General features: G+C 38.6%; 1 protein-coding gene across 2 annotated transcripts in view; it reads right to left on the bottom strand.

The window, feature by feature from the left end:
- The window catches only part of MTF2 (metal response element binding transcription factor 2), a 78,408-nt gene extending 69,142 nt beyond the window's left edge, over nucleotides 1-9,266 (bottom strand). The window contains exon 1 of one of the 2 annotated variants that reach the window (XR_005788759.1): nucleotides 9,003-9,266. Coding sequence is in view for 1 of the 2 variants with exons in the window: in XM_040470995.1 (XP_040326929.1) it covers nucleotides 9,003-9,007 (5 nt within the window). In the remaining variant the exon portion in view is untranslated. The remainder of the gene's footprint in view (nucleotides 1-9,002) is intronic. The other variant, XM_040470995.1, reaches the window with a different exon arrangement.
- Nucleotides 9,267-16,631: the final 7,365 nt, after the last annotated feature.

The raw sequence follows: 16,631 nt of genomic DNA, 5'->3' as shown, positions 1-16,631 counted from the left end.
CAGCTCAGAGCTTGGATCTTGCCATTTGTGGGATTGAGCCCCAAGTCGGGCTCCACACTGATAGCATGGAGCCTGCTTGGGATTTTCTCTCTTCCTCACTCTCTGTCTCTCCACCACTCACACTCTGTCCCTCTCTCTCAAAATAAACACATAAATTTTTTTAAAAAATTAAAGTAATGACTCTTTCTCAAAGCAGGACTCAGGAGGCCTGAAGTCTAGCTGTTCCTTTTAAGCCATTCCCCTTCTGTATTCTTCGGTATTTTTAGTCAAATACATGCATTATTAAAGGAAATTTTCAAGTGTTTAACATAAATTAAAACTACCATTAGAAATAAGATAATGAGAGGTGCCTGGTGGTTCAGGTGGTTAAGTACTCAACTCTTGATTTTGGTTCAAGTCATGATCTCACAGTTCAGTTTGTGAGTTCAAACCTCACACTGACAGCAGAAAGTCTGCTTGGGATTCTCGCTCTCATTCTCTCTCTCTCTGCCCTTCCCCCGCTTGTGTGCGTGTGCACGTATGTGTGCGTGTATGTTCTCTCTCTCTCAAAATAAATTTAAAAAAAAGAAAGAAGACAATTAAACAGGCATTTTTGGTAGCTGTCTGGGTGACATAGATTACCTTTCAAATTTTAATATTTAAATTTTCTACAGAGTGTATGTATATAAAAAAATACATCTTATTGATAAAGCTGTGAATGGGAGCCTAGTAAATTGAAACTTTTCTCAAAAGTGATGTCAGTGTCATCTGATGTGAAGACAGATTCATTTATAATTAAGTTGGTAGATGTGAAGATAGAACTGGAAGCAGTTCATGTCTGAGAGACACAAATTTTTTCTATGAAGAGACAAAAAATCTGCTTAAGAAGAGGCCAGGAATGCTAAACATCATGTAATGCATGAAACAATCCTAACTCCCTAAAGAAACAGTAGACTACAGTAGCAATCTAAAGGTATGGTCCCTAGGAATCTACAAAGTCTACAAGGTCAAGCTAGTTTTAAAATAATATTAAGAAATTTTATTTGCCTTTTTCACCCTCATTCTCCCCATAAGTTTAGAGTGGGATTTTCCAGAAACTAAATAATATCTGATGATTTCACTCTAAAGACTAAAGGTATGTGAACATGTGTATTCTTGTTTTTATATTTTCTCAGTTTCAATTTCTAATACAGTAAATATTGAGAGAGATAACCCACATAAAAGTTCTTGGGATCCTCAATAGTTAAGAATGTAAAGGGGTCCTGAGTCCAGAAAGTTTGAGAATCACTGCACCAGGACATACTGTAAGACAAACCTAAACATTTTTTTAAGTTTATTTATTTTTGAGAAAGAGAGACGAGCCTGAGAGAGCAGGGGAGGGGCAGAGAGAGGGAGACAGAGGATCTAGAGAGCCCAACACGGGGCTCCACTCTAACTCACGAACCACAACATGACCTGAACCCAAGTCAGATGCTTCACTGACTAAGCCACTCAGGCAGCCCCTAAACATTTTTTAATATTTGCAAATAGCCACTTTTGTTTGTTCCTCTCTAACGAGCAGCAATAAAACTCTTAAAACTAAAACTTCAAATAGCTTCATATTCTTCAGCCTGTTTTTGAGAACAAAAATCTAAAAGATGGATTTAGACAACTGTCAAAAGTGGAAAAGATTGTGAAACTTAGAGAAAAATAGAAAAAGGGAAACTCAGAAGAAACTCAACTGTGAGAAGGATTCCATCCTCCCTAACAATTCTCATCATTAACCTAAGGGAAAAACACTGCCCATTAACTTTGATTACAATCTAGAATCCTTATTTTAGTTTTATAAAGCACCTGAAAAGTCATCTACTTTCAAGATAATGAAAAAAATCCCTCTTTATAACATCCCTAAAATGATCATCTAGCCTCTTTTTAAATACTTCCCTGAACAGAGAATTTTTCTCTCACAACACCTAAATGCAATTTTTTATTTTATTTTTTTAATTAACATCCAAATTAGTTAGCATATAGTGCAACAATGATTTCAGAAGTAGATTCCTTAGTGCCCCTTACCCATTTAGCTCATCCCCTCCCACAACCCCTCCAGTAACCCTGTTTGTTCTCCATATTTGAGTCTCTTCTGTTTTGTCCCCCTCCCTGTTTTTATATTATGTTTCCCTTCCCTTACGTTCATCTGTTTTGTCTCTTAAAGTCCTCATGAGTGAAGTCATATGATTTTTGTCTTTCTCTGACTAATTTCACTTGGCATAATACCCTCCAGTTCCATCCACATAGTCGCAAATGGCAAGATTTCATTCTTTTTGATTGCCAAGTAATACTCCATTATATATACATATACAACATCTTTATCCATTCATCCATCGATGGACATTTGGGCTCTTTCCATACTTTGGCTATTGTTGATAGTGCTGCTATAAACATGCAGGTGCATGTGTCCCTTTGAGACAGCACACCTGTATCCCTTGGATAAATGCCTTAGTAGTGCAATTGCTGGGTCGTAGGGTAGTTCTTTTTTAGTTTTTTGAGGAACCTCCATACTGTTTTCCAGCCTAAATGCAATTTTATACAACCTGTAACAGTCCACAAGTTCCCCAGACTACAAAGTTCCACTAACTACTTTATTAGCCACCAATTTAAAATATCTTAAGAGTGTGATGAAAACAGTACTAAAATATTTCTCTTTTTCATTTCAAGTATGAAAAATATGCCTATTATTAACTAGTCTTCCCTTTGTACAGCTCTTACTGATGTCTTAGCAAGAACTGGTAAATTTCTAATCTTGACCCTAGAACAAAATTTAGCATTTCTTAACCCTGGCTACAAAACAAAATCAAGAAAAAAAATTTTTTTGGGGCGCCTGGGTGGCGCAGTCGGTTAAGCGTCCGGCTTCAGCCAGGTCACGATCTCGCGGTCCGGGAGTTCGAGCCCCGCGTCAGGCTCTGGGCTGATGGCTCGGAGCCTGGAGCCTGTTTCCGATTCTGTGTCTCCCTCTCTCTCTGCCCCTCCCCCGTTCATGCTCTGTCTCTCTCTGTCCCAAAAATAAATAAATAAAAACGTTGAAAAAAAATTTAAAAAAAAAAAAAAAGAAAAAAAATTTTTTTAACACAAAAATATACAAAACCCACCCTGAACCTGGAGTTTGGAATCTCTAGGGTGTGAGTTCTAAGAAACTGGTTTGGCTGGTTTGGGTTTGGGTTTTTCAGCTCTACAGGTCAATTCTGGTACTTATCAAACATCAATTAGAACTATTAGGACAGATCAGCAATTCATGAAACATCCCAGGGTGTTTTCAGTGCATAGATTCATCATAGGTGGGCGGGTCTCTTGTTCTATGTAACAAACAACTCTCCTGCAAAATTATTTTCAAATAAATATTATACAATTATATTATACCTAGAGTTTATTAAGTATTTTCTTCTTTATTTTCCTTCTTAACCCTGCAGCAATCCTGTGAGCAATACGGGCAAGTAACATCTCCATTTAATAGGTAAAAAAAAAAAAAAAACTAAAGCTACTGCAGAGTTACCAGATTAAAAGCATATCCTGGGGCGCCCGAGTGGCTCACTCAGTTAAGCGACCTTGATCTCAACTCAGGTCTTAATCTCAGGGTCATGAGTTGAAGCCCCATATTGGGCTCCGTGCTGGGTGTGAAGCCTACTTTAAAAAAAAAAAGTATATCCTTATCTTCTGAGTATATATTCAGTACTCTCTCCACTAGACTACTGTCTTCCCATTTCACCAATCCCCCAGCACAACCAAAAAAGTTCTTGAGAGGTTTTTCTGAAACTTTACTAGCAAGGATGGAGAAAAACCAAAACTCGTATTTAGATTGTTTTCATCACCTGGCTGACTGAAACCAAACAAATTCAACCCATTCTTGCGATGCATGTCCTGTTCCAATTTTTTCCCCTTATTTTTAACTTAACTTTTTTAGTTTGAGATAACTGTAAATTGACACACAGCTGTGAGAAAAAATACATTCTGTGTAACTTATACCCAGTTTGCCCAAACAATAGCATCTTTAAAAATCTCAGAATACCAGGGGCGCCTGGGTGGCTCAGTCGGTAAGCGTCCGACTTCGGCTTACATCATGACCTCGCAGTGAGTTCGAGCCCCGCGTCAGGCTCTGTGCTGACAGCTCAAAGCCTGAAGCCTGATCCGGATTCTATGTCTCACTCTCTATCTCCTCCTCCCCCACTCGCACTCTGTCTCTCTCTCTCTCTCTCTCACAAATAAACATTACAAAAAAAAATCTCAGAATATGAGAACCAAAATATTAACATCAAATCAGTCAAGACACTAGTATTTCCATCATCACAAGGATCCCTCGCATTGCCCTGTTCCCCTAATTTTTAAATTCCTGATCTTAGGCATTATTTGGAAGTATATAATCATTCAGCCCTTACTCAATTTTATCCATTCGAAATACCAGAAATATCTTTGGAAGCCATGAAAAAAAACTTTATCTCACAAAGTACTGGTGGTCAGGATTGTTACAACACAAGATTTTTAGGCTACTACTATAACAATATCCCTTGCAGAATGGAATTTTCAAGGTAAGACCCCAGTTCTAGCTTTATGAAGCAAAATTTTAAAAAAATTTTTAACTGACATGCATACTTCTTTTTAATTTTAATTTTTTTAAGAGAACAAACATGAGCGGGGGAGGGGCAGAAAAGGGGAGGGAGAGAGAACGGGGGAGAGAGAGAGAGAGAGAGAGAGAGAGAAAGAGAGAGAGAAAATCATAAGCAGGTGCCACACTCAGTGCAGAGCCCATCACAGGGCTCGATCCCACAACCCTGGGATAAGGACCTGAGCTCAAATCAAGAGTCAGACACTCAACCAACTGAGCCACTCAGGTGCCCCCTGACATGTACACTTAATGATTCCATTTATATGAAGTTCTAGACAAAATAAATCTAAAGTGAAAAAAAATCAGAAATTGTTGGGGCAGAAAATAGCTAAAAAAGACTACATGTGAGATTTCTGGGAAAAAAGAAATATTCTGTACCCTGATAAGGGTATAGGTTACACAGGTATATCCATTTGTCAAAACTGTACTGGCATTAGGCAGTATTTTCTTAGATATGACATCAAAAGCACAAGCAAAACAAGAAAAAGGGATAAATTAGATTTCATCAAAACTAAAGACTTTTGTGCTTCAAAGTACACCATCAAGTGAAAGAATAACTCAAAGAAAAGGAGAAAATAATTGCAAATCACACACCCAAAAAGGGACTTATCACCAAAACACAAAAATAACACTTAGAATTCAGTAGTGAAAACATAAATAATCCAATTTTTTAAATGGTCAAAGGACCTTAATCAACAGTTCTCCAAAGGTGTACAAAAGGCCAATTACTACATGGAAAAGATGCTCAACATCATTAGTCATCAGGGTAATGCATACCAAAACCACAATGAGGTACCACTGCACACACACCAGGATGGTTAGAAGCAAAGAGACAGACAAGTATTGGTAAGGATGTAGACAAACTGGAACCCTCATAGTTGTTGGTAAAACTGTAAAAGGGTATAGGCAGGGTCTTTGGAAAACAGCTTGACAATTTCTCAAAATGTTAAACACGGAAGTGTCACGTGACCCAGCGATTCCACCCCTGGATTTGTATCCAAGACAAATGGAAACACATGTCCACACAAAACCTGTAAATGAACATTCAAAGCAGCACTGTGTAGCAGCACTACAGCCAAAAAGTAGAAACAACCCAAATGTCCATCAACTGATGGATGTATTAACAAAATGAATATATATCCATACAATGAAATATATTTTGGCCATAAAAAGGAAAGAAGTACTAATACATGCTGCAACATGGCTGTAGCTGAAAACACTGTGTTAAGTGAAAGAAGCCAGACATAAAAGGCCACATATTATATGACTGTTAATGTGCAATGTTCAAGACAGGCAAAATATAAACACACAAAATAGATTAGTGGTTGCCAGGGGTAGTAGGAGGGAATAATGGAAAGTGACTACTTATGGTTACACATTTCCTTTCAGGGCTGGTGAAAATGTTCTGAAATTAGACAATGGTGATGGCTGCACAACTCTATGAATATACTGAAAAATCAGTTAATTGTACCTTAAAAGGGTACATGTGAATTACATACATATAAATACAATATATGCACACTCAATAAAGCTATTACTTAGAAAGTATACAGTTAATATATGTAAATTTCACCTTTAAAAAGCTTCTTAAAATAATTATGGAGTGGAGTGTGCATAGAAGTATAGATGAAACAAGCATGGATACAAAAAAGTTTATTATAGTATTCTGTTCACTTTGTATGTTTCTAAATTTTCCTTAATAAAAAGCTTTAACTGATGTATAAAAAGTTTTTAAAAAATAAAGTACACTGTATTTTTATTTCCTTTGTTTGACAAAGGAAATAGAATTGAGAAGTTGCTACCTTCTTCATTCTTTTGCAGATAGGACTGAAGACTCCATGTGAGACAAAAATGAAAAGTACTTCATCTTAAAAATGTACAAAGAGAATTTCAATCCTAAGTTTCAAAACAGTTCCTTACTCTTGAGTTCCTGTGGTTTTCATGGTTAATACATGAGACAATTCCTAATAAATGGGTGTAGTAACTCCTAATACTATGCTATCCAGTACAGCAGCCACTAGCTACATACAGCCATTTAAAACTTAGTTTTAATGAATTAAATTATAAATTCAGTATTCCGTCACACCAGTTATATTTCTAGTGTTCAACATCTACACGTGGCTATTGGCTACCATAGTGGATAGAGCAGATATACATCACTGCCATCAGTGGAGAAAGTTCTATTGAACAGCACTACACTAATATGTAAAAAATATCCACAGGGAAACTTCCACATTCCAACTTAAGGTTGTTATACTGCATTTTACTGCAATAACCAAATCCTGAAAAACAAGGAAAACAAAGCATAAAAATATCAACCAAAGAATATCATTCATGGAAGTTTACACTAAAACAGCAGTTAAATTTCACTTTCAGAACCACCCAGCTACAGATGTTGGCCATGACAACTCCTCAGAGGCAAATTTCCCCATCTGTTAAAATAGATTATTACTATACTGCCAGTTTCCTAAAGTCAGATATAAAGATTATGCTGAAATACGAATAAAGCAAATTACCCTTCCAGTCAAGGATCTAATGAAAGGTATAATCAATGACATCAAAGAATTTATGATCCATAGCAAAATACACAGAATAAAATTCCCTTCCAAACTGAGCTTTGAGGCAAACATCATAATTAAAAGGATTATTAAATATATTTTGTTTCATCCAGAAAAGAAGTTTAACTAGATAATTTCTGTACTTCTCGTTCTACAAATGTGTACACATTTCATCCTGATTAGGTATAGATTTCCGTTAATGCCCATTAACATGAATATGCAGTATCAGGAAACAGGTGCACTCTTAATTCAAATATTTGAGAATATTTTTAGTACTTTACAAAAAAGTGGTGAGCAAACTTAAAATGTGAATTGGAATGTTTTTATATTTAGGACCTAAAAACACAAAAACAAAATTTCACTTTGTATTCCTTCTCAAGCTATCACTGCAAATGGTTGGAGTGTGAATAACATTCTAAATATCAAGAACAGAATACTTTTTTTTAAGAAATTTAAAATCAAAATCAACTCTTTCCTTGCCAAGACTACTGGGCACCTAAAGCTCTTGGTCAAAATGGCTCCGTGTAAAGCATTTTCAAGCTTTTGAAAAGGTCACTTAAGAATGCAAGTACATTTTACTTTATCCTCATAAAATTCTTTTAAATTCAGTCTTTGCAATCCACTGCTCCCCTCCCAAAAGGAATTCTCAAGACAGAATGAAAACCTGGAAATTGAAACCAGCCTGTAGGCAAGGTATACAGAAGAGTCACATGGAATCAATATGAAGGAGAAAGTTACTACTACCGGAGCATCTGGAGTCAAATTAAATCAAGCACTAATTACATATTTCTAGTTCTGTACTGACCTCACATGGAGCTTTCTTACATTATACACAGGCCTACCTAGGTCTGCATATCTGAATTTGTAAGTGGTTCTACCTTTAACCAAAGTTAAATGTTTCAAAGCACAGAATAACATACCATATCCCCTTCCCCATTGTTCACGAACCCTCTCTCTGTTCGTCAAATCACCCCGATAAATCCATCTGTTCCCTCTGGTTGCTTCCAAAGAAAAATTCTAGCAACCAAAGGCACCAGATTGTAAAACACACACTCAGAGTTAAGAGTTCTGGCACTACCAAAATATGTTAAGAAATCTTGGCAAATTAGTTAAAATCCCTTGAACCGTATTACCTCAGTTGTAAACATGAATAACACATATCTACCTCCGAGCAGGGATAGGAGTTAGAATTTATTGTGTGCTCCAAATATAAGGTGTCTTTCCCCCATCTCACACTTTCCCTCCTACTTCTCCCCTTTAAAGCTTTCAGGGTTTGCTTCCAGCCTCCACTTAATTCCTTATCCTCGTTACTCCATCCTGCTTCTTACTCTAGCCCCTTACTCCAATTCCATACAATTCCACCACCCTCTGGTTCCAAGCTGCTACTTCCCTTTGCGCCCCCTAAGGTCCCAGGCAGCCCCTTCATTCAGCTCCCCACGTCTCCCTCAGTCCGCATTTCCTAACGGCTCCTCCCCTCGGTTCCCCACCCCCTCATCACCAGGTTCATCCTGCCCCTCCAACCGTCTCCCGCCCCCAGGTTCCTTCCTTCCCCTCCAAACACAGCTTCCCCGTCTCAACGTTTCATCTTGGTCCTCCAACCGACTTCCCCAATGCCTTGTTCGCTCCCTATTTTCTCCAACACCCAACTGAACACTCCATTCTATCCATTCTTTTCAACGTATACATAAACGCAAGGTACCCACATACACACTAGAGATCCCACCCCCACCTCGATCCTCCATCTTTCCCTTTTATACTTGCTTCCTTTCTTCCTTTTCCCCCCGCCCCCACCTCCTCCGGAAGAGCCTGGTTCCCAGGCCAAGGTCTCTCACCTCATTCGGTCACTTCAGTGGTGCCAACCGCTTCATACAGGAAAAAACAACCAATCACGTCCCCTTGGGCGCTTCCCCTGCGAGTCCAAGTACTTACTGGGCACCCGCCCCACCGGGCACCCCGCACATGCACACGCACAAACCGAGGTCCTGGGGACGAGGGATGAGAAGAGTGAGCCTTCTTACGCCGGCCTCAAACACAGACCACTTCGCTACAGCCCTTCGCCATTTTGGTTTCCCGCGGACTGCCGGTGCATTCTGGGAGCGCGGAGCGACTCTGGTGCCGAATGGCAGCTCTCCAGGGCTGCGAGGGGGCGGGGACTGTGCGGTGAGCGCGGAAGAACACCGCGCCCTGCGTCCCTGGCCGAAGCTGAACAAAGAAGGACTCTTTAACGTAGCAGTGGGGCTAAGTCCTTCCGCCGCCGGCGCTAACACAATAGTGATCGCTGCGTTCCTGGTCGTCGGCTGTCTTAACTGTGCCTCTCTTATAAAGAAGAGTGTCGTGTCCAGTCTTCACCGTGCGTGGGTGTTTTTTTTTTCCCCTGAAAAATGCGACAGTGATCTCTACATCTTGCCTTGCCAATTTCCTTTCATTACCTTAGATAAGACACGTTTCTTCTATCTTCACTTGAAGCCTGCTGTTCGAATTTCCTTCAGCGAGGAAACCCTGGATGTCAGGATTAAATTTTGCTTGGCGATGCTTGTACAGTCCCAAATTCCTTATCGGGAGCTCCTTGTGTAGAAGATTTTCGAACTTTTTTTTTCCTAGACGTTGAAAGGTTTTTCGGTGTATCTGCTTTGCAATCATTCCTAATTATGATGAAATCTGAGAATATCCTGTACAAAGTGATTTATTTTAGGAATACAGAACTTTTTTACACTAGGGCAGATCTATAGCCTGCCAGTATCCTGCTGCCGACCGGAGTCCCAAGTGACAAACTGGAAGTGTGCATGCTTGTCTCTGAGTTACGCTTACATACAACCTAGCTCCCCTTTAGTAGCCACCTGGGTACCTTTGTAACTTTGTCAAAATAATTTAAAAATCATTTTATATTTTTGTCTCATTATATAACAGGAGTAAAATACAAGGACAAATTAATATATTTTTTTTCCTCTCTGAAAAAGTACCTCTTGGGCCCAAACTCACTTTGCTCATATTTCTTTTTTTTTTTTTTATTTTTTTTTTCAACGTTTATTTTTGGGATAGAGAGAGACAGAGCATGAACGGGGGAGGGGCAGAGAGAGAGGGAGACACAGAATGGGAAACAGGCTCCAGGCTCTGAGCCATCAGCCCAGAGCCCGACGCGGGGCTCGAACTCACGGACCGCGAGATCGTGACCTGGCTGAAGTCGGACGCTTAACCGACTGCGCCACCCAGGCGCCCCACTTTGCTCATATTTCAAAAGGGATTCCCTCAGCCCATAATCTCAGGATTTGGCTAATAAATATTTAGTCTATCCACACCATTCAGTAGCCACACCTTCCATACCTTTGCTTCTCCTAAGTAATAATACTAATTGAATTTAAGTCTGTCTTGCTATGGCCTCTATCAGCTACCTTTCAAGTTTCACTTTCTTTGAATTCTATTATAAAGTAGTCTCTCATAAATTCCTCTTCCATGCCCTTAACACTTTTAGTTGAGAAGAGTTTTGAATTTAAAAAAGTAGATACAGTCCCAAAACGGATAAAGATATTACGCCAACAGGTGTATTTATTAGGTGCAGCAAAGTCTAATCATAGAACATCAATTCTGAAGAACATTTTGGTGTAAGCTCTCCCCAATGTCTCTCTCAAGGGGTCAACAAGTCACAGATTTAACATCCTCAGTAGTAATTCAATAGCTCAGAGGCAGTCATTTCAATTACATAAATGCTAATAATTAGAAAATTCTTCCATCTATAAATGTGCTATGCCTTCCTATGAAATTCCCATTTACTAGTTTAACTTTGGCCTCTTTAGCCAAAAGTATTCTAATCCTTTATACATGACAGAGGCAATAATGACTATTTAAAAAAAAGCATATCATTTTCCTATGTAAATGCACAGGTACAAAAGTGCATTAATGTAATTTAACAAAACCAGGTTCAGAGAATCAAGGGCACTAAGGGAGCCACAGTAAAATATAAAGAACACCTATAACTGGGGTCTTAGAAATTTCTGTTAACTAACCAACGTGCAATAAATTAAGACTTTACATAGATGTATTATCTAGGTTTACATGTGAGGACAAGGTGAGCCTAGGATCCCCCTCTGCCATCTTCCCCAGAAGTCTTGGATTAGGACTGTCTTTTTTTTAAAGGAGGTAGGAACATTTTTTTATTTTTATTTTTTTTAACATTTATTTATTATTGAGAGACAGAGACAGAGTGTGAGCAGGGGAGGGGCTGAGAGATGGGGAGACACAGAATCCAAAGCAGGCTCCAGGCTCTGAGCTGTCAGCACACAGCCTGACGCAGGGCTCGAACTCACAGACCATGAGATCATGACCTGAGCCAAAGTCGGACGCTTAACCGACGAGCCACCAAGGTGCCCCAGGGACATTTTTTTAAATGTTTGTTTATTGTGAGAGACAGAGAGAGGAGAAACAGAGACAGAGAGAGGGAGAACAAGCACATGCGCGCCCACATGGGGAGGGGGGCGGAGAGAAAATCCCAGGCAGGCTGAACCAGGGCTTGATTTCACCAACCAGTGAGATCATGACCTGAGCTGAGATCAAGAGTCAGATGCTTAACTGACTGAGCCACCTAGGTACCCCAGATTAGGACTTTAAAAAGAAATGTCAAGTACCTCAGAAGTACACAGCAACGTACCTTTTGCTGTTATTTATTTATGTAATAGTCATTACATAATAGTCATGATCTAGTAGTCATTAGGATTGTTCTGGTTCTCCTTTCTTCCAGACACAGCAAAATTGCACTCTTTTGCATCCTCGAAGTTAGGTATGGCCATGTAACTCACTTTTACCAATGAAATGGGAGAAGTGATCCGTATCACTTCCTGGCAAAAGTTTTAAGAGGCAGAGGCACATCCCCTTCCCCTCTGCTGTGGTGATGATGGAACCATGTGTTGAAATAGAACAACTGTCATTTCAGGTTCCTAAATAACTACAATAAGCAGAAACTAGATGTGCAACCATCACCACAATACAGTTTTAAAACATTTCTACTACCCCCAAAATGTTCATTATGCCCATTTGTAATCAATCCCACTGGGAACCCCAGGCAATGTTATCTGCCTCTATATATCCGTCTTTTCTGGCCACTTTATATAAATGGACTCCTACAATATAGTCTTTTGATATGGCTTGTTATACTCATCACGATGTTTTTGAAGTTCATGCATGTTGTACCACGTGTCTGTGGTTCTTCCCTTTGTATTGCTGAATAGTACTCCATTGTATGAATGTACCATGATCATGGTATGAATGTAACTGTCACCAGATGCACATTTGGATTATTTGCAATTTTTAGCTATTATGAGTAATGCTGCTATGAAAATGTGTGTACATCTTTGTGTAGATACTTGTTTTTATTTTTCGTGGATAGAGTCCTACAAGTAGAATTGCTGCATTGTATAGTACATTTGTGTTTAACTTTTTAAGATACTGCAGAACTGTTTTCCAAAATGTGAACAATGTGTGAAGGTTTCAACTTCTCCACATCCTCACTAATACTTGATATGGTCTATCTTTTTTTTTTTAATGAAGATTAAGTACTGTAATTGTACTGTCTTCAACCTAGCAAAACCTTTCCCCAGTCAAATGTATAATTCTCCTGCCTCTTAAGAAATTCCTTCATCATTTTTTACAGACTCTGTCGTCTTTTTGCTAACAGAACTCAGAGCCCTCTCCCCCCCCCCCCCCCCGTCCCTTCTCTACTACCTAAATGCTGAATGAATGTCATCTTGTTTTTTTAGTCATGTTTCTATTTATACAAAGAATCAAAGAACTATTGGCTCCAGTGGGAGTGAAGTGGTTTCTCATTTTGGTTTCAATTTTTATTTCCCTTATGGTTAATGATGTTGAGCATCTTTTCATGTGCTTATTAGCTAGCAATTCTTATATCTTTGGTGATGCATACATTCATATATTTTACCCATTTTTTAGCCGGGCTGTTTGTCTTCTTATTATCAAGTTACAATAAATCTTTATATATCCTGGATACAAGTCTTTTACCAGATACATTATTTGAAATTATTTGCTCCCACTCTGTGGCTTGTCTTTTCATTTTCTTAATGGTGTCTTTTAAAGCTCAAAAGATTTCAGAGCCTGGAGCCTGTTTCCGATTCTGTGTCTCCCTCTCTCTCTGCCCCTCCCCCGTTCATGCTCTGTCTCTCTCTGTCCCAAAAATGAATAAATGTTGAAAAAAAAATTAAAAAAAAAAGCTCAAAAGATTTTTTATTTTTATTAAATGCAATTTTTTGAATGCCATATGCTTTAGATGTTATATCTGAGAACTCTTTGCCTGACACAAGATCACAAACATTTTCTACTATGGCTTTTTTCTAGAAGTTTTATAAGTTAACTCTTACATAGTATATGATTCATTTGAGTTAATTTTGGGGTACACTATGAGGTATGGGCCTATATTCATATTTTTGCATATGCATACTCAATTGGAGAAATGAAATTTTGTTGTGTGAAGCCACTGTGATTTGGAATTGTCTTCTACCCAGGATATTTTAGTCTATTCTGACTGAAACAACCTAGATATGTTAATATGGAACAGAAGTCAGTAATAGCATTAAACTCTCTAACATACGAGAACCAAAAATAAAAAATGTGAAAATTTGAGCAGAAAATTCAAATTTAGGGAATTCTCAATATTTAATAATGAAAAGTCACAGGAAATGTTATAAAATACAATATTTATAAACCTACAAGCTCCCAATCATTAGCTATTATTCTCTCATCGAAAAGGGCTAGAATTTTTAACATTGTTTATTGTGCAGAGGTAGGAACATAAATCATCAAATGAGTCAGAGAGGTCAAAGAAAAACATTCTGTGTCCTTGTAGTTTGCTTTTATAAGTCTGGAAAGGGAAATAGAAGTGAAACAGCAAAAGAAAAATGAATGTTCCATAATAATCAAATCAAAAGGATTTATTAAAATCTCTCCTTTTTATACAAAGCTTAGTGTCTGTATATAGCAAGAACACTGCTTTTAAATCCAGTTATTTGTTGTAAAAGTGTATACAGTTGACTCTTTTTTTTTTTTAATTTTTTTTCAATGTTTATTTATTTTTGGGACAGAGAGAGACAGAGCATGAACGGGGGAGGGGCAGAGAGAGAGGGAGACACAGAATCGGAAACAGGCTCCAGGCCATCAGCCCAGAGCCTGACGCGGGGCTCGAACTCCCGGATGGCGAGATCGTGACCTGGCTGAAGTCGGACACTTAACCGACTGCGCCATCCAGGCGCCCCTACAGTTGACTCTTAAACAATGCATGGTTTAGAGATACCAACCCACCCCCATCCCACACAGTGGGAAATTCATGTATAACTTTTGATTCCCAAAATACTTAACTATTGTTCTTGCTTCTGCAGCACACATACCAGAAAACTTAATTACTATTAGCTCACTGCTAATGGGAACCCTTACCAATAACATAAACAGTTGATTAAAACATATACGCTATGTGTAGTATATACTGTATTGTTACAATAAAGTAAGCTAGAGAAAAGAAAATGTTATTAAGAAAATTATAAGAGAAAATATATTTACAGTACTGTATTGTAGTTATCAAAAAAATCTACATGTAAGTGGATCTGTGCAGTTCAACCTGTGTTGTTCAAGGGTCAACTGTATAGCAAACTTAGACCCCTCATATAATACACCTTAGCATATGATGTGCCCACTATCAATTTTTTGCCTATCACTTCCAAATTCACTCGTCATCACTTGCTTTGTGAAAATGGACATGGGCCCTTTAAATATTGTTTTCTTCACCAGCTAGCAGTACATTAAGTGTCATCAAAGGTGAATGCTGAAGAGACCATGCGTTCGTTATAAAGCAGTTTTCCTTCTTTTTTTAAAGTGCATTCTCTGCAGCCTCCTGCAGTGTGCACAGCTTCCCCAGAACTGGGATCCTGTAGAACATACACCTTCCTCAGACTTGCAAATCATCTTTTCTCTATCCCAACCCCAGAAGAATTTGCATGTGCTGCCATTAAGTGATATTTGTGCTGTCTTGGCAGTCAAAAATTTAAGGCGAGTGATTGAAAAGTGTATGTGCAGTCAAAATAAATCACTCAAGAGTCATAAGAGCTAGGTTCCAATTCCCATTTGCACATACCTTGCTTATAACACAAGCTGTGGAAGATTAAATTACCAAAATTTGGAGGAGGGGGATGAGAGAGACAGAGGGGGGGGGGGAAGGGAGTGAGGGAGGGAGATTGAGAGACAGAATTATATCCAATGGTAAGAAAGATTAACCTTCTTATCTATGTTTACACTGTTATTTGGCCCACTGAACATTCAAAGATGTGGACAAGGTAAAAGAGACAGCATGAGGTAAGAGGAAGAGAAACAGAAATAGGAATCCTGGAAGAACACGGACCTCAGTCGCTAGCCAGCCTGTCACTTTATTAGCTGAGTGATCTTGAGCAAGCTCACTGAACTCTCACACAGTCTGAGTTTTGTGTGTGTGTGTGTGTGAGCTCAGTGGGGAAGCTTAGAATATCAACATTAAGTCTTCATCAAATGGACTAAATAAAACAGTTGTGTAAAAGTGCTTTATTTTTTCTCTTACAGCAAGTATTACATGTTTGACTCCCCTGATTCAACTTCAAGCTCTTTGAGGGTTGGAGGGCATTATTCTTCTTTATTTCCCTGTTCCTAGAAACATCTGGACCACAGGATAGCCCTTACATTAAATAAATTAAAAATGGATATATATTTAACAATGTTAAAGATGTTCTTCTGTATGGGGAGAACTATGCTGTATACTCCTCAGGACAAGATACAAGCATCAACTATACATTATTCACAAAGCAGGCTGGAAGGCTTAGGGTCTGGAGATAGTGATATTAATAAGCAATTAAAACAAAATGCAAATCTATAATATGTGAAAGGTGTGATGTATCCTAAGAATGAGAACAAATTTAATGGAACCTAATGTGAAAGATATAATCAAGGATAGAAAGATGGTTGGGTCTTATTGTGAGAAATCTCATATGAAAAGTGGTATATTGGGCAAGACTTTTTTGATTGCAAGGGTTACAATTGCAACTTGAACAAGCTTTGGAAGGGCAGAACCCCTTTGGTCTTGCCTGGAAACAGAAACTAGAAAGATATCAAGATCTTTCTGGAAACAGAAACTAGAAAGCTATAAGGATCTTTCATCTCAATCTCTCTCAGTCTCTCCCTTTCCCCTTTTCTCTCTCTCCATCTCTCCCTCTCTTGTTTCTGCTCCTCTTTGAATGGTATTTTCACTTTCTTCTTCTGCAGATGGCTTTTTCCATTTAGTAGGAAATAGGGTATTAAGCAAGGCTACATATTACTATAGTAACCAGTTAAGAAAAGGGAATTTTCTCCCTCTAAGGCCTTCCCCCATCCTTATTCCCCACCTTTACAGTTCTAGCCAGAAGAAGAAGAAGAAGAAGAAGAAGAAGAAGAAGAAGAAGAAGAAG

This window comes from Herpailurus yagouaroundi, unplaced genomic scaffold, assembly GCF_014898765.1.
Source record: "Herpailurus yagouaroundi ecotype Mexico unplaced genomic scaffold, PumYag 77, whole genome shotgun sequence".
Classification (NCBI taxonomy): domain Eukaryota; kingdom Metazoa; phylum Chordata; class Mammalia; order Carnivora; family Felidae; genus Herpailurus; species Herpailurus yagouaroundi.
Note: the sequence above shows the minus strand (reverse complement) of the source record. Positions and strands in the feature narration are given on the sequence as shown.